At 37.3% G+C, this 22,962-nt stretch overlaps 1 protein-coding gene across 3 annotated transcripts in view; it reads left to right on the top strand.

Annotated features, from left to right (window-relative positions):
* The window catches only part of LOC107708542 (tankyrase-1), a 76,112-nt gene that overhangs the window by 18,129 nt on the left and 35,021 nt on the right, over positions 1-22,962 (top strand). For 2 of the 3 annotated variants that reach the window (XM_016512805.1, XM_016512804.1), the window contains exons 2-3: positions 7,775-7,811; positions 9,578-9,653. In XM_016512805.1, the coding sequence (XP_016368291.1) occupies positions 7,775-7,811; positions 9,578-9,653 (113 nt within the window). Of the gene's footprint in view, positions 1-7,423; positions 7,642-7,774; positions 7,812-9,577; positions 9,654-22,962 lie in introns of those variants that run through there. The other variant, XM_016512806.1, reaches the window with a different exon arrangement.

The following is a 22,962-nucleotide window of genomic DNA, read 5'->3' as shown; positions in this document are numbered from 1 at the left end:
ACAGAAATAATGAGCTTAGTTCTCAAACTCTCCAGATGCAGGATAAAACAAATGAAGAAGAGTGGGGGCCGCAGCACGTCCTGATTTACTCTGTTGTTTGAGCTCTCTTAAAAGGGTTAGATTCTTATGATTGGCCGGGTTGAGTTTTTGGCAGTGATGCAATGGCATAGTCATAATGTTGGATTGATGTAGTAGTGTAGACGGATCTCTCTAATTGTTGACTTGCTGTGAAATGGCAGTTCCTGCCGTGGGTAACCAGCAGTAATAGAGCGATATTGTCTAATTAACAGTGGTAGCTCTCCCTTGTGTCCATTCCAAAGTCTACCAACAGCATTGTCAGTGAATAATGCATAATGCATATATTCTAGTGTTGAACATTTGTAGTAAATTTTGATTAAATGTTGTGTTAAAATCATTTAATTTTAGGGAAGATTTTTTAAAAATGTTTTTGAAAGAATTCTTTTATGCTTACCAAGGCTGCATTTATTTGATCAAAAAAATTGTAAAATTGTAAAATGTTATTCTAATTTAAAATAACTGTTTTCCCATTTAATTTCTTCCTGTTGTAGCAAAGCTGAATTTTCAGCAGCCATTACTCTACTCTAGTGTCACATAATCCTTTAGAAATCACATGTTGATTCGGAGCTCAATTAACATTCCTTACTATCATCAATGGGAAAACAGATATTTTAAATTAGAATAACATTTCACAATTATACCATTTTTACTGTATTTTTGATCAAATAAATGCAGCCTTGGTAAGCATAAAAGAATTATTTCAAAAACATTTTAAATCTTCCCTAAAATTAAATAACAATAATTTTGTGATATTGTTTTTTTTTCAGGATTCTTGAAGAATGGAAAGTTCTAAACAACAGCATTTATTTGAAGTAGTCTTTACTGTCACTTTTGAGTCCTTGTTGAATAAAACTATTAGTTTTTTTCAAAGAATTTATATGAAATCTACTATTATATTAGATAAAATATAAAAAATACTTAAATTACACACACACACACACACACACACACACACATTATTTTGTTCTAAAAAATATTATTATTATATTTTTTATTCATGATTTGAAATGAAAGAGCTGTAGTTAATTGTTGTAGATTTAATTGCTGAATTTATTGAAAGATGTTATTGAACTTTATGACTTTTATATATGTATTGAACCTATATGACCTTTCTCATTCCTCTATATTCAAGCAGGAGGTGTATTTGTATAGGTAGAAAATAACTGCATGGGGATGTTTCCAAATGGCCACCAAGTGACCTAACTTGCTCTATATGGACTTTGACACGCCTCATTTATCATACATTGACCAACATTGACATCTATTGCTTAGCAAACCACACAAGGAACAACTGATATCCCAGTATGGGGAAAAAACTATTTAAGATTCCATCCAAGCTGTGCATGACCCAGTAGAAACCTTTAGGGATCTTGATATCTGAGAAACATACATTCTGTGGTTAGCTTATTAGCTTCTATACTGCTTATTTACATTACTAAGCCATAGGCTACTGAAGTAGCAATATTTCGAATTATGGTTATATTTAATAATGTTTTCCTGGTATTGAGGATGTGAAATTGATGTCCTCACTGAATGGAAGCGATACCTTACGGCTCAAACCCTATAACATTTTTCTTTTTAATGGCTCATTCAGGGTATGCCAAGGTTTTGACTGACACCTAAATTCTCCGGTGTAGCCAGAGGAGAGGTGAGGGATCAGCTGAATTGTTTTCCGTGGCTTAGCTTCCAATTCCCAGCTCTCCGTTTGGCAGAAGGGATCCACTTTGCCGTCAGTTAACTGTGACCATGTCTCAGGGCTCTGATCTTTTAATGCCTAGTCCCAAGAACTTTCCAGTTGGAGTCACTGATCCAAAACCGAAAGGGTTTTTTCACCGTGTTTATATAAATTGCAGCCCACGAAGCAATCATTTGAGTTGCAGGTCTTGTCAGAGGCATGATCAGTCTTTTGCTTTCGGCTGTGTGGTTGTGCACTTGGGTCTCTCTTGCCTAGAGTTGTGACTCATGAGTTATATTAACAGAAGGTGAACATTGCAGCTCCTCTCAATATGGTTTATTCCCTCAATCAGCTTTGGGAATGAGCTGCACATTTGCCAGTTAATGGGAAGAATGAAGGAGTTTTTCTGGTTTGTGCAAAGCCGTGGGTGCTTATCACGGCACACAGTGTAGATGCTCGTGGAAATAATGATGTCTCAGCTATATATTTAGTGTATATTTGTTATAAATGAGATTTATTTAGTTAAATGTGCTGCCTGAGATATATTTTACAGTCTCTCTCTCTCGTTCCCTTCAGTTGAAATGAAGTATTAAGCCCTTTAATGGACTGCAGAGTGACACAAACATTACCCATAAGGCCACTCCCGACATAAAAAGCAGCTACTTTGTAAAAAATATGTAAATCTCTCTCAAGTTTTTACAGCTCAAAAGCTTGTTAGAATGAGATGAATGAAGAAAAAAATATATGCAAATTATGTGCCAAAAAAACCTTGAAGGGACATTATTTTATATCACAGATGCATCTTTGTCTGATTAGTATGTTTATACAAACGTGTTAGTTCAGTGGCTCATTCAGTGTCGCCTTTGAATAATAAAATGGGTGGAATTAATTTAATTGATTAATACAGCAGAAGTGAATTTAGTTCATATTTATGGTTGTAAATCTCTCAGAAATGTGGTTGCATTTTTAATCACTGCATATGGCACATCCGAACTGAACCTTGTTGAAGGTTTTATGCGGAAGCTAAATATGTCCTAAAGACCCCATAAAGTGAGGTATATTTTCTGCATATAACTGCAAAAATGGTCACATTCAGATGATCATTTAACATTGCCTTTTCTTCCAAAATAAGAAAATGAATAAGGAGGTTTTAAGACTAAACACATGCGCTGACGAGCACAGTGTAGGAAGAGGAAATGAAACTAATCTCCCCATGTTTATTTTGGCTCCAGAAAGAAAATTGTGTGGCACAGCAAACAGGATTTGTCCTTCGTTTCCCATCATATCTCAGCAAAAGTGTGTTTGTCAAGGAGCCGTAGGCTTACGTGGAGAGCACCTTTACGATGCAACACCACCTTACCCGTCCTCTTTCTTTGAGTCAGCTAGGCAGGGGTCCAGTCTCCCTGACCACACATGCCAGTTCCCCTAACCTTTCCTCGCTCACAGTCGTGCACCACGCACACAACTCCCTTCACAGCAAGAGACTGAAGTGCACTCTATCACTTTGCCAAGTGCACTTTATCAGTGTGTCGGCCCGGAAATCAAAGGCAGGTCATTTGTCCTAAGGCAGCACATGTTTACTTTGAGTTGTTGCTCTCGCACCCACCCACACAAAAACTATACTGAAATTCAAGCAACCGATGTACTCACGGTTCAGTCAGAGAGGCGATTAGGCCTTGCTTCAGTGGCAGTGTTTGAAGAGGGAGGAAATTATCATTTGTGCACATCCTGAAGGGGTAGACTAGTAGAGATACAACAACAGATAAAAACCAGATAAATCCTTCAATTAATTTTATATGAACCATATACTGTTTTTCATTGAAAAACTCAAGAACGTTTTCTTTTTAGGCTTTGTAAAGTTTTTTTAAAATGATTTTTTTTTAATAAATGTGTAGTTTGTAACTGAAAATTATACATTTATATTATAAAAAATTATATTACAGTTATATTACTAAGTATTAGTTTGATACTTCATTACTTTTTGTAATCATATGAAAACTGATAATAAACAAAATGTTAAACTTCATAATCCTCCTTATAAAATGCTGTTACTTACGCAATGTGTTTTGAGAGTTCAGGGTCAGTGAGTTTTCAATGAAGTCCTTTATTCTTATTTGATCAAAAAATACCAAAAAATACAGCAAAAACAGTAATATTGTGAAATATTATTGGAATTTAATTTTTACATTTTTTTAATTTTAATATATTTTAAAATGTCATTGGCAAAGCTGAATTTTCAGCATCATTACTCCAGTCGTCAGTGTCACATGATCCTTCAGAAATCATTCTAATGTGCTGATTTGATGCTTAAGAAACATTTCTTCTTCTTATCAATTTAGAAAACATTTGTCCTTTTTAATAATTGATCAGGATTCTTTGAATAGAAAGTTAAAAAGAACAGCATTTTCTTGAAATATTTTTTTTGTAACAATGTAAAACTGACCTTTTGATCTATTTAATGTATCCTTGCTGAATAAAAGAATGAAGTACTTTCAAAAGAAAATAAAAAAAATCTTACAGACTCCAAACTTTGAACGTAAGTGTATTTTTTGAGCTCTCACATTTCTGAAAAAAATGCATGTCTATTTTGTGGTCAAAGAAAGGCATAGCATTTCAATAATATTTGCCTACTGGCTTTCGATTAGATCAGAGAAATATATTGAAGGAGCCTGAAGGGAAAATATGAGGTTCATTAAAACATTACTCATTTAGCAAGGATGCTTAAAATTGATCAAAAGTGATGATAAAGGCATTTATAATGTTACAAAAGATCTCTATTTCAGATAAATAGTGTTCATATCGATATCGGAATTATATCGTATCGACCGAAATTAAGAAATATATCGTGATATCAATTTTGGCCATATCATCCAGCCCTAGTACAGTATTTGAAAAATAATGTTTTTTGAGCATTAAAGCATGTCAACATATTCTGTTACACCAAATACACAAAATAATGATCTTTAAAAAAGCATCATATGACACCTTTAAATACTTGTATATCATTGGGGTCTCTGGGACCCCAAATATAACAATAGCAAGTCACTCTCAAAATGAGTGTTCAAAGTGCAGCTTCCTCTGATGTTATGAGACTGCTGGATTATTGCTGCTTTTCTCAGCTCTGCATATCCTCAATGAATCCTGAAATCCCTCATATTCGGCTTAGAATCAGAGTCAGGGGTATTTTGCAAAAGTGAGTGTTTGATACCACAGCCAATTTTCTATATTCATTATAGTCTTTCATTGCAAAAGGGCCTGGCATATATATAGGAATCAGAATATTTTAGCGATATCATAGAGGTAGGCATGGAGCTGTTAGCAACTGCCCAGCAGCGTCCTAGCAACAACTTTGAACACATTAGCGGCTACCTAGCAGCCATTCAGGACACCTTACTAAGAAAGTCAGTACAACTCCAATGTCATGCCGGTGAGTTGTGCGTTGCTCGTATGTATAAATCTAGATGATTTTTTTTATTGTGAAATTTTTCTTTTTAGTGTTTGGGTAAACATGCATCCTCTTCATGTAAGAGAGCATCTGACATCTGACTGCAACATCACGACTAGACTAATAGTCTCTCTGATGCTGTTATGAAAGATTGCTAAACTTTGCAGGCAGCTCGTTAATAGTCTCTGAAGTCGTGATATTTTCTGCCTCACCATCTGTGGTGTTTTCTTCTCTCTCTCTCTTTTCCTTAGCTCTCCTTCCTGTCAATAATGTCACTTAGTGTTCTGGAGGTGATTTGTCCTGGAGACATTCAGTGGTTTAATACTGACTAAGCAAGAAAAACTCTCAGAATACCAGACCAGACCAGGACGTGACAAGATTTCACTCCTGGTTCATTTTGCCATCGACAACCGTCGCAGTTTCCATTTCTCATGGCGTGCTTTAGATTGTAACACAGTGAAATTTATTATATCCATTAAACACACTCAATATAACTCGGGTCGTTTAGTCTATCTCTCCTGGTTTGCGATTGGTTTGAGCCGATCAAAAGTCAGACACCAAAATGTCTTTAGAACTGTTTATCTGGGGTGAAAGAACCCATTATATATGAGCATGCAGATTTAAGAATTAACACATGCCAAAAACCAAATGCATTAAAAATGTTACTTTCTTGATTAAATAAAACAGTTTCTCGCTGATGATCAATAATTTTATTAGGAAATGCAATATTGCATGGTCTAAGTCAAGCTATTAAAATAATAATGTGCTCCTCTCTGATTTAAGTGGTTTGCGCAACTTGTTAACACTTTACAAAAATGTTTTGTTTTGTTAGCTAACATTAGTCAATGCATTAGGTATTGTGAGCTAACAATAAACAACATTTATCAATCTAGGTTAATGGTATTTTTAAAAATAAGCTGTTGGTTATTGTTAATGCATGTTTCTTCATTATACATTAATAAAAAAAATATACTTATAAAAATATACTTAACTTAAAATGTATTAGTGTATGTGGAAATTAACATTTAGCATCATTAAAAATACTGTAAAAATTTTGTTGCTTGGTAATTCATAATATTTGGTGTTAACTAATGTAATTGAATTTAACCTCATTAAGTGTAACCTGTGGTTCAAACAAAAGGCATAGAGTCTACTAAAGAAAACATTTGACAAGGCTTTGTGTTCATACCCTTTTTTTACTTTAAAAATTAATCATGTTGTGATACCTGTGTGTAATATACAAAAACAAATATATGAGGAATATAATTATAATGTATCATTATTGTTTGTTTGTTTGTTTTACAGAGAGACAGTATATGATCCATCAATTTAAAAACGTGTGAACAGGATCCATAGTCAAAATGCAAGCAAATCAATTCGGGAATAATATGGAAGCGCGCTAAATAATCCCATTGTCATGTGCACAAAAATATATATTGTTTATAAAAATTATGCAAAATACAATTTCATGGCTAGTAAGAATATTTATGGCCTACTATTGGCAAAAACATAATTTTAGACCCTGTGTGTGTTTTTGCACTGCGCTCCATTTGGATCTCTCAGTAGGGGGGGTTGTCTCTGAGGTTGGCCGCCCCTCTCAGTGAAAACACGCACCCGCTGGCCTGACGAGCGCACAGGGATGTAATGAGTCTTCCAGACACGCTGTTTTCTGCTTTGTTACCATCCTTCCTCACTCGTGATTCATAGCCTTTTGTTTGCAACTGCCACAAAAACGGCAAACAAGCCCTGCTTGCAGCATTTTGTTTTAGCCATTTTGTTGTTTAAACACCCCCTGCATGCAGCCCATATGTCATGATATCCACCTCTCCACAACATTTTCACATGCCTTTCTGCTGCTTTTTCCACTCCCTCCCTCATTCGCCCTGTCTTTTTGCATCCCCCCCCCCCTTATTCTTCACTTCTCTTGTCTCCACAAGCCTCGGTAGAGTGAGAGCACATGTGGGGGTGGGGAGGAATCACAGCTGAATTAGTTGTGTCTCTGATTGGCTGAGAGGCCGGGTATTGTGGGTAAGGGGGGTGGGAGAGAGCGTGGAGCGGGCGGAATTTGTTTATTACATATTTCCCCCCCTTTCCCTTCTGTTATCACGGCAACGGCTCCTCCTGTACAAACATAAAATAGACAGTGGAGGGGGAAGTATCAGGCTCACTGTATACAAGGGGAGGGGTGTGTGTGTGTGTGTGTGTTTGTATATATGTGTGTGTGTCTGCCTGAGAAAGAGAGCCATTTAATTTGTGGAGTGAACAGGGATATGCGTCAGTTCGTCCGTCGTATCCAAGACACTGCCGATGCCGCGTCCACAATCTGCTCAACGTCACTGTTTCATCAGGCGAGAGAAGAGAAGAAGACCAGAACCACCAGAAGAGAGGGACAGGCAGAGAACGAGAGAAAAGCGAGGCAGTGTTGGTGCACTGATGCTTGTGTGTGCGTGTATTTGAGCATGTCTGTGTGGGGCTGCCGGCGGTCCGCTGCTCCTTAGTTACTCTGGCTTCTTGCTGCTGCTGTACGTCCTTCATCCTGTCTGCCTCTGACACCATGATTTTTTGTAATCACTTAGGCGAATACAAGAAGGACGAACTCCTGGAAGCTGCGAGGTGAGTACATGCCTTCTCAACCGTTCCTCTTCTCATTTGCCACTCTCCCATGAATTCCGTTCTCTTTCTCCCTCCCTTGTACTGTTTCCATAGTCACTGTTTTTCTTTTTTCTGTGCACATGGATGTGAATTAAGGCATGTGTCGGAGAAGGTGCTATCAGGGCTGGTGATGTCTGACTCAATAGATGTGTTTTCATACGTGCATGTGATGGCCTGCAGGAGCCTGTTATCTGCACAGAGGACAGCCTGAAAGTTTCCATATAGCAGCATGCCATGGGCAGAAAACTATATTCCATGTAGTGAATTCGGTTTTCCGAGTGCTGCAGGTGAAACCAGAGGAAGAGGATGCGAAGGAGACACAGAACTTCACATCCTACTTGTTGTCCAATTTCACCAAACACCTGATTGTCACCATGGGACACATTGCCATGGAGAAACAACCCTGCCTCGGGAAACATCTGATGAGCCTGCAATCCCAGCAGTCACTGCCTTTGTCACAGAGAAAAGATGTTCCTTTTCATACTTTGGTCTACCTCTCCATTGGTTTTGCCCTCCTTTTTATACCCCTGCCTTCAGGCACAGCCCGCAGCATGGATACAAATCAGGACTCTTGTTGTTTTAATGATCAAGAGAGAAAGGAACTACAAAGGCCTTGTAATTCTCTCCACTGTTAGGAAGAAAGTTCATTAGGAACACATACGATCACAGGGGGCTTCACTGTTGTGGAATTAAGTTGATCTCGGTCCCCCTCTCCTGAAGACGGCACGAGTAACCCTATGAATTGAGAATTGTTTGTAGAGACTTGCGGAATGGAAGATGGACGAAGCTGATAGACACACAAACAATTCGCTAGAAAGTCGGGTTTGACTTATGGCCTGCGGTCCTCTTAGTGGTAATCTCCCGAAGACCAGGATGCATCTTCAATCCCATCAAGAAGATTGATGACACCCTCCCTTTTCTCAGCCTCTCTTCCCAGTTGTAGTCTCCCAGCCAGTCCTATTTTACCATGTCGGCGGCAGTGTGCGCATTTAAATGAAGGATCTTGTGTTGTTCACTGAAGCCAGTTAACTGTAGTTACTGGCAAGTGGAGACCAGAGCAACTGGAGAGGAACAAACCGTACTGTTTTTGCAGGAAAAGAGGAAAACTCCTCTATGGCAGGAAAAAGTCGACACAAGTCTGTTTTTGTATACTTGCAAGAACCTGACAGTTTCCAAAGATGGAAAACTTGATGTTGACATGTTCTACTACATTGTTCGGCAGCTGATATGTCTCTTTGCCATTGTTCACTTTTTGATTAACGTGGCATCAGGCCCATCTTTGGCCCCAGATGGCACAAGGTTTTGGCCGTAGAGGTTGCAGGCCTGGTATATCTAACACTGTCATACTTGGTCACGCTCGGGCTGCTGGCGAGACGTAAAGGAATCACTGGCAGGTGCTGATGAGCCAAACCTCTCCAGGCCACGGCTCACTCCAGTTACAGTGAAAACTTTATATAGGGTATCCGCAAGTGCTACTCCTAGGCATGTGATAACTGTATATTGAAGTTACAGTGTCGGTTACTTTATGTTCTTTAAAGCAAACCTCTGATAGATGCTGCTCATCTTATGTGCTCCTCCTCTTTTGACTATGGCTTTCATTCACCCATCTCTCCTTTTACCCTTCACTCCTCATCTTTTCTGTGAAATTCACTGTGTTAGCTTGTTCTTTTTTTTTTTACTTTTTACTGTTCCCTCTTGTTCTTTAAAAAACTGCTGCTTTGCTTCAGGAGCGGAAATGAAGAGAAGCTCATGGCCCTGCTCACGCCATTAAATGTCAACTGCCATGCCAGCGACGGTCGTAAGGTAAGAACATTCACTGCACCATAAACATTTGATCACTGTTGGTGAAAACTCCATAGAACTGTTAATATTCTCCATCTGACAAACTTCCAAAATGGAGTCAAGGTAGAGCCCATATTTAACTGAATTAATTTAATAAACATCTCTCGGCAGAGTTAATGACCCTAGTCTCAGTCAACTTCTGTCTAGGGTTATTATAGTTTTCAATTCTTAATATAGTTGTATTTCGATTTTTATTTTCATTTTGTTTTTTTTTGTTAGTTTTCACTCATTGTTAGTTTTTCTTCTCCAGTGTTTTTTACTTTCAGTTTATTTAGTCTAATGGCATTTTCATGTTTAATGTAAAGGGTTTATAGTATAGCATGTATCAAAAACTAATACCTAAAAATTACTTTGTTCTGTGGTCAGTTTTGCACTCTTGAAAATGTGTTTGAATTAAGTTTTTCTTAGTTGTATTAGTATATATATATATTTCAGTTAACAAGAACATTTTATTTAGTTTTGTTTCATTTTCATTTATGACACTAACACAGCTTTTGTCCTGTTGGAAATTATTGTTCCAACCAAAATAGAATTGATTCAAGTCAGCTATTGAGACATTGCCTTCATTTGCATATTTAATTAAATATGGTGTCTACCAGGCTTCATTGTGAGAAATGCAGCATTGTTCACTTCACCTTGCATGCAATGAGCTTATTTGCAGTTGAAAATAAGTTTAATATATTTCATCATCATCATTGGGTTTAAAGCTGAAGCTAAGGAGCATCACTCTGAATTTTTATTTAATTGCTTTATATTTAATCAAGTACATCACTCAAGTAATTTATGTGGAACTGCCATTTAATTAGACTAGTTTTTGCTGTCGTTGTTGCACATGAAATTCAGGCCTCAACATTTCACTTATCAGAGAGTTTTAGGTTCAGAGAAATATTGCTTGTATTGGGTTCCAAGATTAAAGCACACCCTCAGGTTTCTACTGCGGTTTACTTGCAGCAAGAGTACTAGCCTACACTTCACTCTTTGTGTTTAACATGAGCTTTAAGAGTTTTTTTTTTGTTTTTTTTTGATGATGCATATGGACTTAGAAATAGTAAGTGTGTTTTCAGATCGCATATATCTATTTTAAACAAGACATGTATGAATTTTGTCAGCAGCACATGTTAGATTGTGTACAATGACTTCTCCATCGATATTTATCACTGAGGACAAGATAGCAGCAGTGAAAGGGTTGCAGAAGAGTCCTAATCTCTCAGTGAGATCAGGGGCTTGATTTAGAGGAATTACTCTCAGCCGGTTCTGCAAGTAGTCCTCATGCATATTTATCGAATATTGACTGATTTCCCAAGCGTGCTAACCAAAATGTTTTTTTTTTTTCCTTGCTTTGGTAAACATCTTGAGAAGAGTCTGTCTGCAGACATGCACTCTCAGCTCATATGCACTGTCTGTGACTACTGAAAAGTGTTTAACAAAGATTGGTGCGTTATTACATAATTATTCTCTTATTTCAGCTATTTGCTCTTCATTTTGAATGTGGCAGTAATAATTTTAGATTGCCAATGCAGCATAAATAAGCACTCTGAAGGACGCTGTGATGATTTGCCAGTTGTTTTTTCTCAGTGCTGGTCGGGATTAACAAATCACTGTCACTTGTGATTACAAGCTAAGACATTTTATTAAATAATTTTAAAGAAATTACAGGATGGATTTAATTTTGTATGTCAGGTACCAATCCTCTAATTTCATAGATATTTTTTAATACTTTATAAAATGTCTGCAGATTTGAATACAACTTAACATAGGATTTGTCTTTTTTTAATGTATTATGCATCAGTGTAATGCTTAAAAAATAACACAAACACAATCCTAAAATGTCTAACTGCAGTTACATACATGGTTGTATTAGATAGAATGTGTTGCATTTACACATTTATCAATGTGTCTGTTTTTTATAAGTGTGTATGAACAAATCTGATTTGAGATTTTACTTGTTTCCAGTTTTCTTGAATAGAATGCAATTGATGTCCAGACAGTGGACCAGCAGAGTGCCGTTCGACTCCTGAACATTTTAATGCAGTGCAGAGCTGCATGCATAAAAATGTCTCAGCGCTGCTTACTGCCATTTATTTTGCAACATTTATAACACAACATAAATGCCATTTCACATTGCGCTAAGCATTCTTGTTTTTTTGTTTTTTTTAAACAGCCTAGATTGAAATTCATCCCTGAACTTGTTTAACAAGGTTTCTATTCATCTTAAAACAGGTGAGTGGAGGTAAAGGCTCACTGAAGATGTACCTGAGATTGGCTTTTATCGAAGTCTGATGCTCGTTACCTTAGTAATTTCAGAGAGTGTTTCTGTGTGAGATGCCATCATTAGTAAAGGGATTACAGTATTTAGATGTATCTGATCTGCACCCTCTCGAATGAATCTCAATGGATTCAACCCACTCAGAGAATAGATTGGCATTGGATTTCGTGTTTAATAGATTTTGGTTCATGATGCGTAAGAATTTTACAATCACCACGATGATGCTTATTCCAACACAAAGAGCTGGCGTGTGCATTATGCCTGGTATAATCTTTAGGTCTTTTGGACTTAATGAAAAAATGCTCTTTCTGGGTCCATCTGCTTTAGTTGTCTGTTTTGCTCTCCCAGGCTTTATGGGTGTATAAAGCTCAGTCTAAGCTAGTGTCAATAGCGGCTTCTGCCTGAATCGCAGAGATGCCACTCTCCTGCCTTTTGTTGCTTTCTTTGCCTCTGAATGCAACCCTTGGTGCACTCACTACTTCATTAGATATAGAGAGACACTGCAGGAAGAATAGAGCATGTCCGGTTGCAAAGCCCAAATCCTTTGTTTGTTTGATGTAATCAGAGGATACCGTCTTCTGTAGATCCACCGAGAGATTTGTCTATTGTCTGTTTACCTGGTTTTATTCCTCCCTGCTATACAATGAAGAGAAATACCTTGGAAGTGTGTTATTTAGAGCTCTGTCCCTTTAATTTCATAGCCAATTTCATCCACCTGATACTCTAGTCTTAACCCTGAAAAGTGATTTGACTTACAGCGACAGCCAGCGCTGTTTAGAGACAGAGCCTTCCTCCACAAAACACCCCTGTCCTATCTCTGTGCCAAACAGTGTGTTGTGGTTATACTCGATGTACTGTAATAACTGGGGGTGTATCGGTTCAGATTTTTCACGGTTTGGTTTGTATTATGTTTTAGATCAGTAAATACTTCAGATGTTGTGGTTAAGGGTACCAGTTAGGTTAATTTGAAGCTGCACACTATAACTTCATATTTTAGAACACCCAATACTAAAATTATTCTCCACATTTATTTTTCACAAAGCCCCTTTTATTATACCTTTACATGCATTAAGCCATATGTTGATTATAGTAAAAAATAACATCTCCCTTCCTCTCTCTCTCTCTCTCTCTCTCTAAAAAAAATCAATAGTAAATAAATATTTTTCTGATGGAAATTATTTTAGCGTTTTATTTATATGTACCAAGTAACAAAATATTAAGTGTTAAAATATGTGTGTGTGTCTCTATCTATCTATCTATCTATCTATCTGTCTATCTATCTATCTGTCTATCTATCTGTCTGTCTGTCTGTCTTTTTATTATATATATATATATATATATATATATATATGGCGTTACACTTTATTTTTTTTTAACCATGTTATCTCACTAACATAATATTAGGCATCTTTCACTGATATTTATTGCTTTTTCTTCCTGTTACCCAACTTAAGTGTTTACAATGAACAAAAGATTTAATGAACTTTGTTCACCTCGTGAAAGTGTGGGATGTTTGTGTTGATAACACTGTCCTCAATGCTGCGTTTTCATTTTGCAGTCGCTTCATGCTGCACAATCAGTCAAGCAGGTTGGATTATTTATTTATTTTATTTTTTTGCTTTTACTGAGAATAGACACATGACCCTTGTGTTGTCTGTAAGTGAAAACACCATATGCTGGTGAGGGAGGTCCACCAGGTCCGCTGCAGCATATTGTCCATACTTACACTACAGGTGCTTCACCACAGTTGTCTTGGTCATGCATAGTGCTGTGATATTCAGACTGGAGCATGATAATGCTCACTGAGCCTTAAGTAGCCAAGATATCTCCATTCAAAATGATATCTTCCGCTCCACTCTACTGCCAGATACGAGCAACTTCTGTATGGATGGCAATGGCGTGACGCACTTTCACCCGCTCTCCATTACAAGTGAACCACTTTTCATTTCGTAATTATATGTTTGCCTCAGTGGCCATCACGCTCTGAGCCCTGGATGCTGTAACAGATGGCCTTGGGCCCTCAATTTATTGCTTGCTGTTTTCCACACACTTCACCTCTCTGGGGTTTTAGATTATACAGGACACATCATTCATAAAATTATATTGATTTTAGTTGTTGTGTTTTTCCCTTCCTGTGTTCCCTTGCAGAAACCAAGCACATGAAACCATTGTATAGAATAAGGTTGTCACGACAGCAGTATTTCAGTAGTCGATACGAATACAAGTGATTTTCTCAAGGTACTAATTTCAAGGCTACAGCAATGTTCAGTAGCAATTATGAAACTGCACTGCTTTTACATAATTGCTTAAACTGCAATTATAAAAAAAACACTACTTTTAATTATTAAAGTTAAATATTAATAACATAGTAAATTAAAACAGCATTCAAATATTTCTTAAGTAAACATTGCTTCAAGTAAATACAGCTCTGATACATGTTCTTTTACAAGCCCAGGGCGAGTAAGACTGCAACTCAAGGCTGGCAGTCATGCATATGCTCTGGAACAGAGTAATATCGCGTCCATATCGCAGGCTTTGCGATTAGCAAATCGCAACGTCTCAAATCGCGATTTCGATTCGATTTCGATTAATCGCACAGCCCTAATTCTAATCAAATTTTTTGTCTTGCCTATGTACATTTTAACAATTCTAATCATTTTTTTTTTCAATTCTACACAATTAAAAAAAAAAATTTGTCCTATCTATTTACATTTTTGAGAATTAAAAAAATTGTAAAACGCATATCAATACCAGATTTTGACATCCGTAGTATAAAGTAGGACTTGCTTTTTAGCAGGCAAGTCTGAAACAGAATCGTAATGTGCTGTGTTTGGTTATTCTTCCACATCTATTAAGTATAACAGCATGAACCTAGAGACTTCTGCCATTTCCAACATCTGTCCTAATGAGAGGTAGTGATGAGGGAGCATGCAAGCCTCTCCACTGGTTCAATCTCATCTCAGCTTTTGCCACACAGACCGACATCTCTCTCAGCACCCTGCAAATTACCTCACATTCATCTTTCCCATGTATTACTGTTGTTAGTGTTTTGATGCTGACCAATTTTAGTAGCTTTAAGGTTGTACCAACATTGATATATTGAAAGCTCATCTCTGGTCTCATGCTGGGAAATTAGGGCTTCCTGTTTTCTTATTTCAAGCGCCGTCTCATCATGTGCTGTGATTTCTTTTGCGGTGCTAAATAAATGCAGCGCTGTGTGCTCGCCACACTACACTGAATCAAGATCACGGCAAAATCAATGATTTTTGCAAATGTTAAAGCCTGTCCTCATGTCAGTCAGCTTTAGTAGCAGTCAGTTATCCAGAGGTAATGTCAGTCCATATCATCCTATTAGGAATAATTTAAGAGAGCTGTCATTCTCATTTGTTTAATGCTGTATTGTCTATACTCTGTAACATTCTTCCATATAATTGCTGTTGTTTTTTTTTAGTTGGTTTGTTGAGTGTAATACAACCCATATGAAATAAGACTTACTTTTAAAGTTGTACTCTTTATTTTTTTCTGGGTATTTTTTCCTTCTCTGCTCTGCTTACTGTGTGCAGATTTCTTCAGAGTATTCTATTTTCAGTTTTTGCACAATGGCTTCTTGTTAGGAGGTAAAGGTCTTGACAGTTCTGTTCGTCAGTTTACTGCAGATTAAATAGGTCTCTCAAGACAGCAGTAGTCAGTCCACTCTCAAGTATCTCTTATGAGGTGTTGCTTATTTATTGTTGTAAATTATTTAAATTAGAGCTTTCAGCAGATTAAAATAATTCATTTTAATTAATGTAATGAATTTTTATTGGTGGTGTGTCAGTGGCTTGATAAGACTTACTTTTAAAGTTGTACTCTTTATTTTTTTCTGGGTATTTTTTCCTTCTCTGCTCTGCTTACTGTGTGCAGATTTCTTCAGAGTATTCTATTTTCAGTTTTTGCACAATGGCTTCTTGTTAGGAGGTAAAGGTCTTGACAGTTCTGTTCGTCAGTTTACTGCAGATTAAATAGGTCTCTCAAGACAGCAGTAGTCAGTCCACTCTCAAGTATCTCTTATGAGGTGTTGCTTATTTATTGTTGTAAATTATTTAAATTAGAGCTTTCAGCAGATTAAAATAATTAATAATAATTTAATTAATGTAATGAATTTTTATTGGTGGTGTGTCAGTGGCTTGCTTTCTTGTTAATTTTATTAAAGAAAATGAATGACTTTTGAAGTATTTTATTAATATCAGAAGTTAATGTGCTGGCATGCCGAATTTAAAGGGACAGTTCACTCAAAAATTAAAATTGTCATCATCTGCTATCCTAGTGTAATGCAATAATGTTTTTTTTATTATGTATATATGGATGGAGACATTTTGTGGCATGTCCGTGCTGTTTTTTTCATATAATGAAAATAAAAGGTAAATTTATATACTGTAGGTTTGAAATGACAATGGTGAGAAAATTTTGACACTTTATTTTGGGGTGAAATATATTTTTCAGTTTGGCATATGGCAGCTCTCTGGCAAAGTTCTGTGCACTACAACAAATAATATCCCTAGTATCTGCTTTTTTGTAAAATCTAGATTGTTACACATTTTTAAATGATTTTTCATATTGGTATTTTCTTTTGCTATTTGTAATGCTCCCTCAGAACTGTACATCATGTAACACAGCATTTTATTTTCTTCTGTCATATTTTCTGGCTGGCCGTATTGTCTCAGCATTTCATGGCAGCTGTGACCATGGAGGAGCTCCTGCTCAGCGAAGCGTTAGCGTGTTAAATGTACCCTCCTGAACTGTTTTGTATTCAGGTTGGGCCTCTGCCTGCCTCTCTCTTTCCTGCATGTGAGGCACCAGGCACGTTGTTGGCGCTCTCATATTGCAGTTTGCTACAACCTGTGAGGATTCAATGCCTGCAGAGCCGTGGCGATTCGAAGGATGAAAAGTGGCTGTCCTGCAAATCAAAGTCTTGAGTATGGAAACAGTGGCCACTGTTCTTACTATAGACACTTATAGAGACCAGTTTTGTGCTATCTATCAATCATTTATCTATCGATTGTTCTATCGTTCTATTGTTTTATCATTTTATCTATCAATCTATTGTTCTATCGTTGTTCATTCTATCATGTTTTTCTTTCTATATTTTTCTTTTTTCTTTCTGTACTTATCTTTTTTTTTTTCTTCAAAGCTTTGAAAAATTCAAAGATTGTCCAGAAAAACTGTGATTCTAGTTAAAAATTAGTCATTTGAAAACTTTCTTCCATTCAGATCGAATTGCAGTTCTACATCTTATTTGCTACAGCAGTTCAAATTCAAATTCATTAACTGAATTGGAATTCAAAAGGCATTCTCAATTCATTTCTAAATGTTGCAAAACGATTTTGTTTGTTACTTTGCATCATACAAAACAATCTGATACACGGTTTTTCGCGAATGAGTCGTGCATGCTGAAGAAAAACTCCCTGAGATTGCGGACAGCAGGTGCAGGAGTCAGTAGCTGACGGATAACTAGATGTGCGATTAAACACTTGGCCTATTGAAACCTGGAGACAGTGTGAGCCCTGCTGATTTGTCCATCCCACTCTGAGACTCTCATCGTTAGTCCTGAACCTCTCAGAACAACTCCCCATCAAGATCAGACACCACGCTTTGACCAGGGGCACTGATGAAGAGGTCCGATCCCCATGGAGCAGCTGCTCTCCACAACCAAAGGCGTCATTTGCATCCATTAGAAGTCACACCAGTAACAGCGACAGTGTGGGCTTTCTCCAGAGGGGGCTGGTGGTGGGTCAGGCATGGAAGCACACCTCATCCCCCTTCAGGGACACATATAATCTCATCACCTCCAGAAGTTTGCGATGCTATCGACCATCCAGGGTGACTTGAGGGTGCAGAGATGGCTGGTGCCTTGTGGCTCCTTTAAAGGGCTCATTTACTGGGCTGTGAAGAGGGTTAAGTCACTTAGGGCGACAGTAGTTTGGCTCGGGGAGACAGAGAGGGAGTGTCGATGTGTGAAAGGAAGGAGTGCTTCGCCATAGTTGTAGCTGTCTGAACGATGGAAAAAGCAGAGTCATTAGTCTCCTGTCTGGAGAAGAGGTTGTCAGTGAAGACAGAGACACTGCTCATCATGATACGTTTAAGGCCGCACTAAAAGCTGAGCTCCATCTTTGCTGAAAAAGCCCTCTTTGCGGTGGCACTTTTTCATGGCCAAGGGCATTATGAGTGGACAGGCTCTTCATCAAAATGTGAGAACATTCACGCACAGTTAGCAGAATGACTGCTCAAATAAAATTTAAAAATCACAACCCTGTGGGACATTTTGAAGTGAATTTTTGCTCTAATTTGTTCAAATTGATTAAGGGTAGATTCTAGGAGGTAGCACTTTTGCTGAATTTCCCACATACTATTAGTTCATAGTCTATGTTAAATGTGGCTTTCACACTTGATGCATTTTCTCAAGACAATCTGAATCTGATTGTCCCTCTTGCTGGTCTGCTTTCACACGTTGTTGTTTATCAGTATGTTTTCGTAATCAACCCGAGTACCTCTAAAAGCTGTGTATTTGTAGCTGTGATTTGCATGTAGCATTTGATTTTCTTATGGATTCCGTGTTTTATGATTCAGTACAAATTTATCATAAAAAATGGTGTCTAGTGAAATGAATTAATAAAACTGGTCCCACTTTATATTGTGGCCCTAATACCTGTGTACTTGCATAGTAACTAGATGTGTACATAGTATGTAACCACAGTGTAAGTACACATTGGTACATAGTATCTACAGCTGTAATGTTTGTGTAACTACATATATGTAACAACTCACTGAATGGTATGTGCAAGTACAAATGTGTAACAGGACATTGGTAACAACTTGCATAGTAACTAGATGTGTACGTAGTATGTAACCACAGTGTAAGTACACATTGGTACATAGTATCTACAGCTGTAATGTTTGTGTAACTACATATATGTAACAACTCACTGAATGGTATGTGCAAGTACAAATGTGTAACAGGACATTGGTAACAACACTTTTTGGTAATGAAAATACAAATGTGTAACAGGACTAACAGCACTTTTTGGTAAATAATGTGTTACACTTTATATTAAGTGGACAGTTCCTGAAGAGTTACCATGTAAGTACACTGGTATTACAGTGGTGCACCAACTCCACCAACTTGAGATCCAACTCCTCCCACTTTACATATCCCTAAACCTACCCATCTCCACCCCCTGGATCAAATTGTTCCAATTACTCTTATACATACTGTTGTTACAAAATGTAGTTATATATGTCCTGTTACACATGTGTACTTACACAAACCATTCGGAGGGTTGTTACATGTGTGTAGTTACAGAAATATTACAGCTCTAGATACTATGTACCAATGTGTACTTGCACTGTGGTTACATACTATGTACACATGTAGTTACTATGTAAGTACACGGGTATTAGGGACATTTAATATAAAGTGGGACCTTTTGACTGTCTTTCAGTTAGTTTTAGTTTCAGCGTGTATTTGGCGCTATTTTTTCTCAAATGAAACTTCGTAAAGCTGGTGAAGTGACTCTCAGAGCAGCTCTGAAGATGAAGTGCATGTGGTCATGTCCTCATATATTGAGACACAGACGCTGAAAACACAGCGAGTCACATGTGTTTGAGTTTGTGTATCAGATGAAACTAAACTACTCCACGCATTCAGAGACACACAGAACATGCAGACTCATTAGCGACATGCAATGACTGGTTGCTGTAACATTTATTTCTGTTGTGTGATAGGATGTTAGATTAATCCATTTTGAGTAAAAATGTCCACAGTTTATCATCATTATTAACATAAATTTTATCATAATCTCGATATGATATCATTTATCGCGCTACGCTAATTTAGGCTATTTATAGAACATGCTTGGCGGGCGACTCAGAGACTCCATGCTGGCTACCAGGTGCCCACGGGCACCACGTTGGTGACCACTGATATATTACATACCATATTAACCAAATTTGGGTTGATTTAAAGGGATACTTCACCCAAAAAGGAAAATCATGTCATCATTGGAAACACAACATTTTTTAAGTAGTTTTTGTCCATACAAAGTCAACGGGGTCCAAAACTCACACACACACACACACAAACTAAATCACTAAGACATTATTTGGAATATCCTCTTTTATATTCCCCAGAAGAAAGTCAAACATATTTGGAATGACATGAGGGTAAGTAAATGATGACATGACTTAAATTTTTGGGTGACCTATCCCTTTAAGCAAAACTATCAGGTGACAAAGCTACATGGACTCTGATAGTAGGCAGGATATTTGGTGGAGTTCATGTTCTCACACTTTATACATTTGCATAAATCACTAGTTAGCTGTTCATGCCTTGCTTTGTGTTCATAAAAACCACAAACTAAAGTGGCTCAAAATCCAGACTCTCTAGCTGAGCTTTATGGCCAGTTGTGCTCGGTTCCACACCACACCTCTAGTATCTATGTGATGTCAGTTGGAAAAATGGTCTTTATTAGCTTCATCACCTGCTTGCGTTCTTTAACTTGCTTGTGGTCTCCTCTGACCTCTGAGAAATCAGCGTAAAATCAAAACAGAGATGAATGACTTGTCCTCACTCTTTTTCTTGAAGTGGAAAATAATTTTATCAGTGCCATGCTAGCTTTAGACAATGTCTCTGAACACTGATTGAAAGCCATGTGTGTGAGGAAAGAATAGGAAGCGTACTCCAGAGTGTGAGATTTTCCACGGTTCGGGTTTGAAAATGATGGAGCTCTCTGAAGTGCAGGACGTTATTAACACAGCACACTGAAGTACATTATCAAGATGCCTTCTACAGGGGCTCAGGGAAAAACAATCACTTACCGTTCGCCTACCGCAGATCCCATCAATCATGTCACAGTTGTTCCATGGTGAACAATTGACTTTTTCATTTTCTTTCCACGTTTACTCTTTTTCGCTGCTGCTTTTTCTCAAATTAGTTTTGAGCTGGGCTCTGCTGTATGTTAAATATGCACTAGTCAGTTCCATTTAACCCGTCTGAACTTTTAACCATGAGACTAAACTTGTGCAGTAAGCTTGTTTCCTTCCTTAGATGTGCTGTTATTTTGTATTTATCTGATTTTCTTTCCCCAAGTGACCCATAAAATTCCACACCATTTTCTTTTAGAGTAACTGGGAATAAATGGATAGTTCACAAGAAAAAACAAACAAAAAAAAACATTTACTCACCCTCGTGTTGTTTCAAACCTGACTGATTTCTTTCTTTGCAACAAAATTTTTTTTTTAGTGGAAAGTCATTGGAAACCAGTGTTATTTTGGACACCACTAACTGACAGTGTAAGTTCTTCAAAATATTTTCTTTTATGTTCGACAAAAGAAAGCAAGTCATAAAGGTTTGGAATGACATTGGTAAATGATGACAGAATTTTCCTTTTTTCGTTGCCATTAACAAGCCATATTTTATAACCAGATGTCTTGTAGCTTTTGATGTCTTTTAGCTAAACAGCACAATAAGTAGCTTTAGGAAGGTATGATGAAGACATTCTCATCCATGTCACACATTGGAAGTCATTGTTCCATTGAATGCCTTATCATTGCTCTGGGTGGGATTATGAAACAGAGCTGTTTATATGGTTTGATAACGGTTGCCTTAACATATTGCATGCTTTAGCTTAAAGATTATGTGTACTGGAGGGAGAATGCTGTGGGAAGAGGCTTGCGAAGGAATTAGCACAGACAGATTTGCTTTGCACCAAGTCTCTGCGCTCTGGATCCAGGGTTCCTCAAGACAGCTCTCTAGCTCTGTGGTTGTTTGGTTTTTTACAAAAGCACAGAGGTAGGAGATTCACAGCACAATAGCCGGGTTTCCATCCAAAGTTGCGAATTTAACATAAAACATTTGCGAACAAGCACTGTTTCCATCCAACGAGTCAGAGAGAACTCATCGAGAAATCGTCACTTCCTGATAAACTGGCACTAAATATCACTAAGAAAAGTAAGAGAAGCCACTGAATATAATAATTCTCAAATATAATAAATTACTTGCGCTTTTAGTGAGCAGACGAAACACAATAAATGCGGTCTTGCTTTTGGAGGTGAATGTCAGCTGTTTGGGAATGCAGTCATGGTAGACCGTCCTCGGAGGCAGTTATACAGAAATACTTTGACGACAGACTTTGCTCGTGCATTTCCGAATGACCATAACAACATTTCAGATGCTGTGGAATGAGATCGGTCCCCTGGTTAGTCAGGTTTTGCCGTCCCATAGCGCAAAGTCACATGACTTTTTTGGACTGGAGGAATTTATTCGCAAAATGCATTTCCATCTCCCATTATTCGCATCAACCCTTTTGTGCACAAAAACCACCTCAAGTGAGCGTAAAATCTTTTTTGCGAATTAAGGGATTTATTTTCTAAATTTGGCGTTTTCATCACTCGTTTCTCATGCGATACTTCTAAATGCGCATTAAAACAGGGGTGATGGAAACATAGCTAATGAGAAACAAGTGGAATTATAAATATCAAACACCAGCTCATAATTAAATCCCAATAATATAGTAAAGTGCATTAAATGAAAGTTTGAAACATTTTCATTTTTGTACACCATTTTAGAATGCAATTTTATGAAATAATGCAATCTTGTTTATGCCAGTAAAGGTGATTACATGTACAGCAAATTTGGGGCAAAACAATGTTTGCCGATCTGGTTTTGCTGAAACAATTTAAGACCATTATTATTTTGAAAGAAGTCTCTTTTTCTCACCCAGGCTGCATTTATTGGATAAAAATGTTAAAAATATTTCGAAATATTATTATTTAAGATAACTGTTTTCTATTTTAATATATTTTAAAATATAATTTATACCTGTGATGGTAAAGCTGTTTTTTCAACAGCCATTATTTCAGATTTTGGTATTACATGATCTTTTAGAAATTATTTTAAAATGCTCATTTGATGCTCAAGAAACAATTATTTTGATTGTTGATGATTATTGTCGTTCTGCATAATATTTT

Source organism: Sinocyclocheilus rhinocerous, unplaced genomic scaffold, assembly GCF_001515625.1.
Source record: "Sinocyclocheilus rhinocerous isolate Xijiao unplaced genomic scaffold, SAMN03320098_v1.1 scaffold506, whole genome shotgun sequence".
In the NCBI taxonomy this organism is placed as follows: Eukaryota; Metazoa; Chordata; class Actinopteri; order Cypriniformes; family Cyprinidae; genus Sinocyclocheilus; species Sinocyclocheilus rhinocerous.
This window is presented reverse-complemented; position numbering and strand designations above follow the sequence as displayed.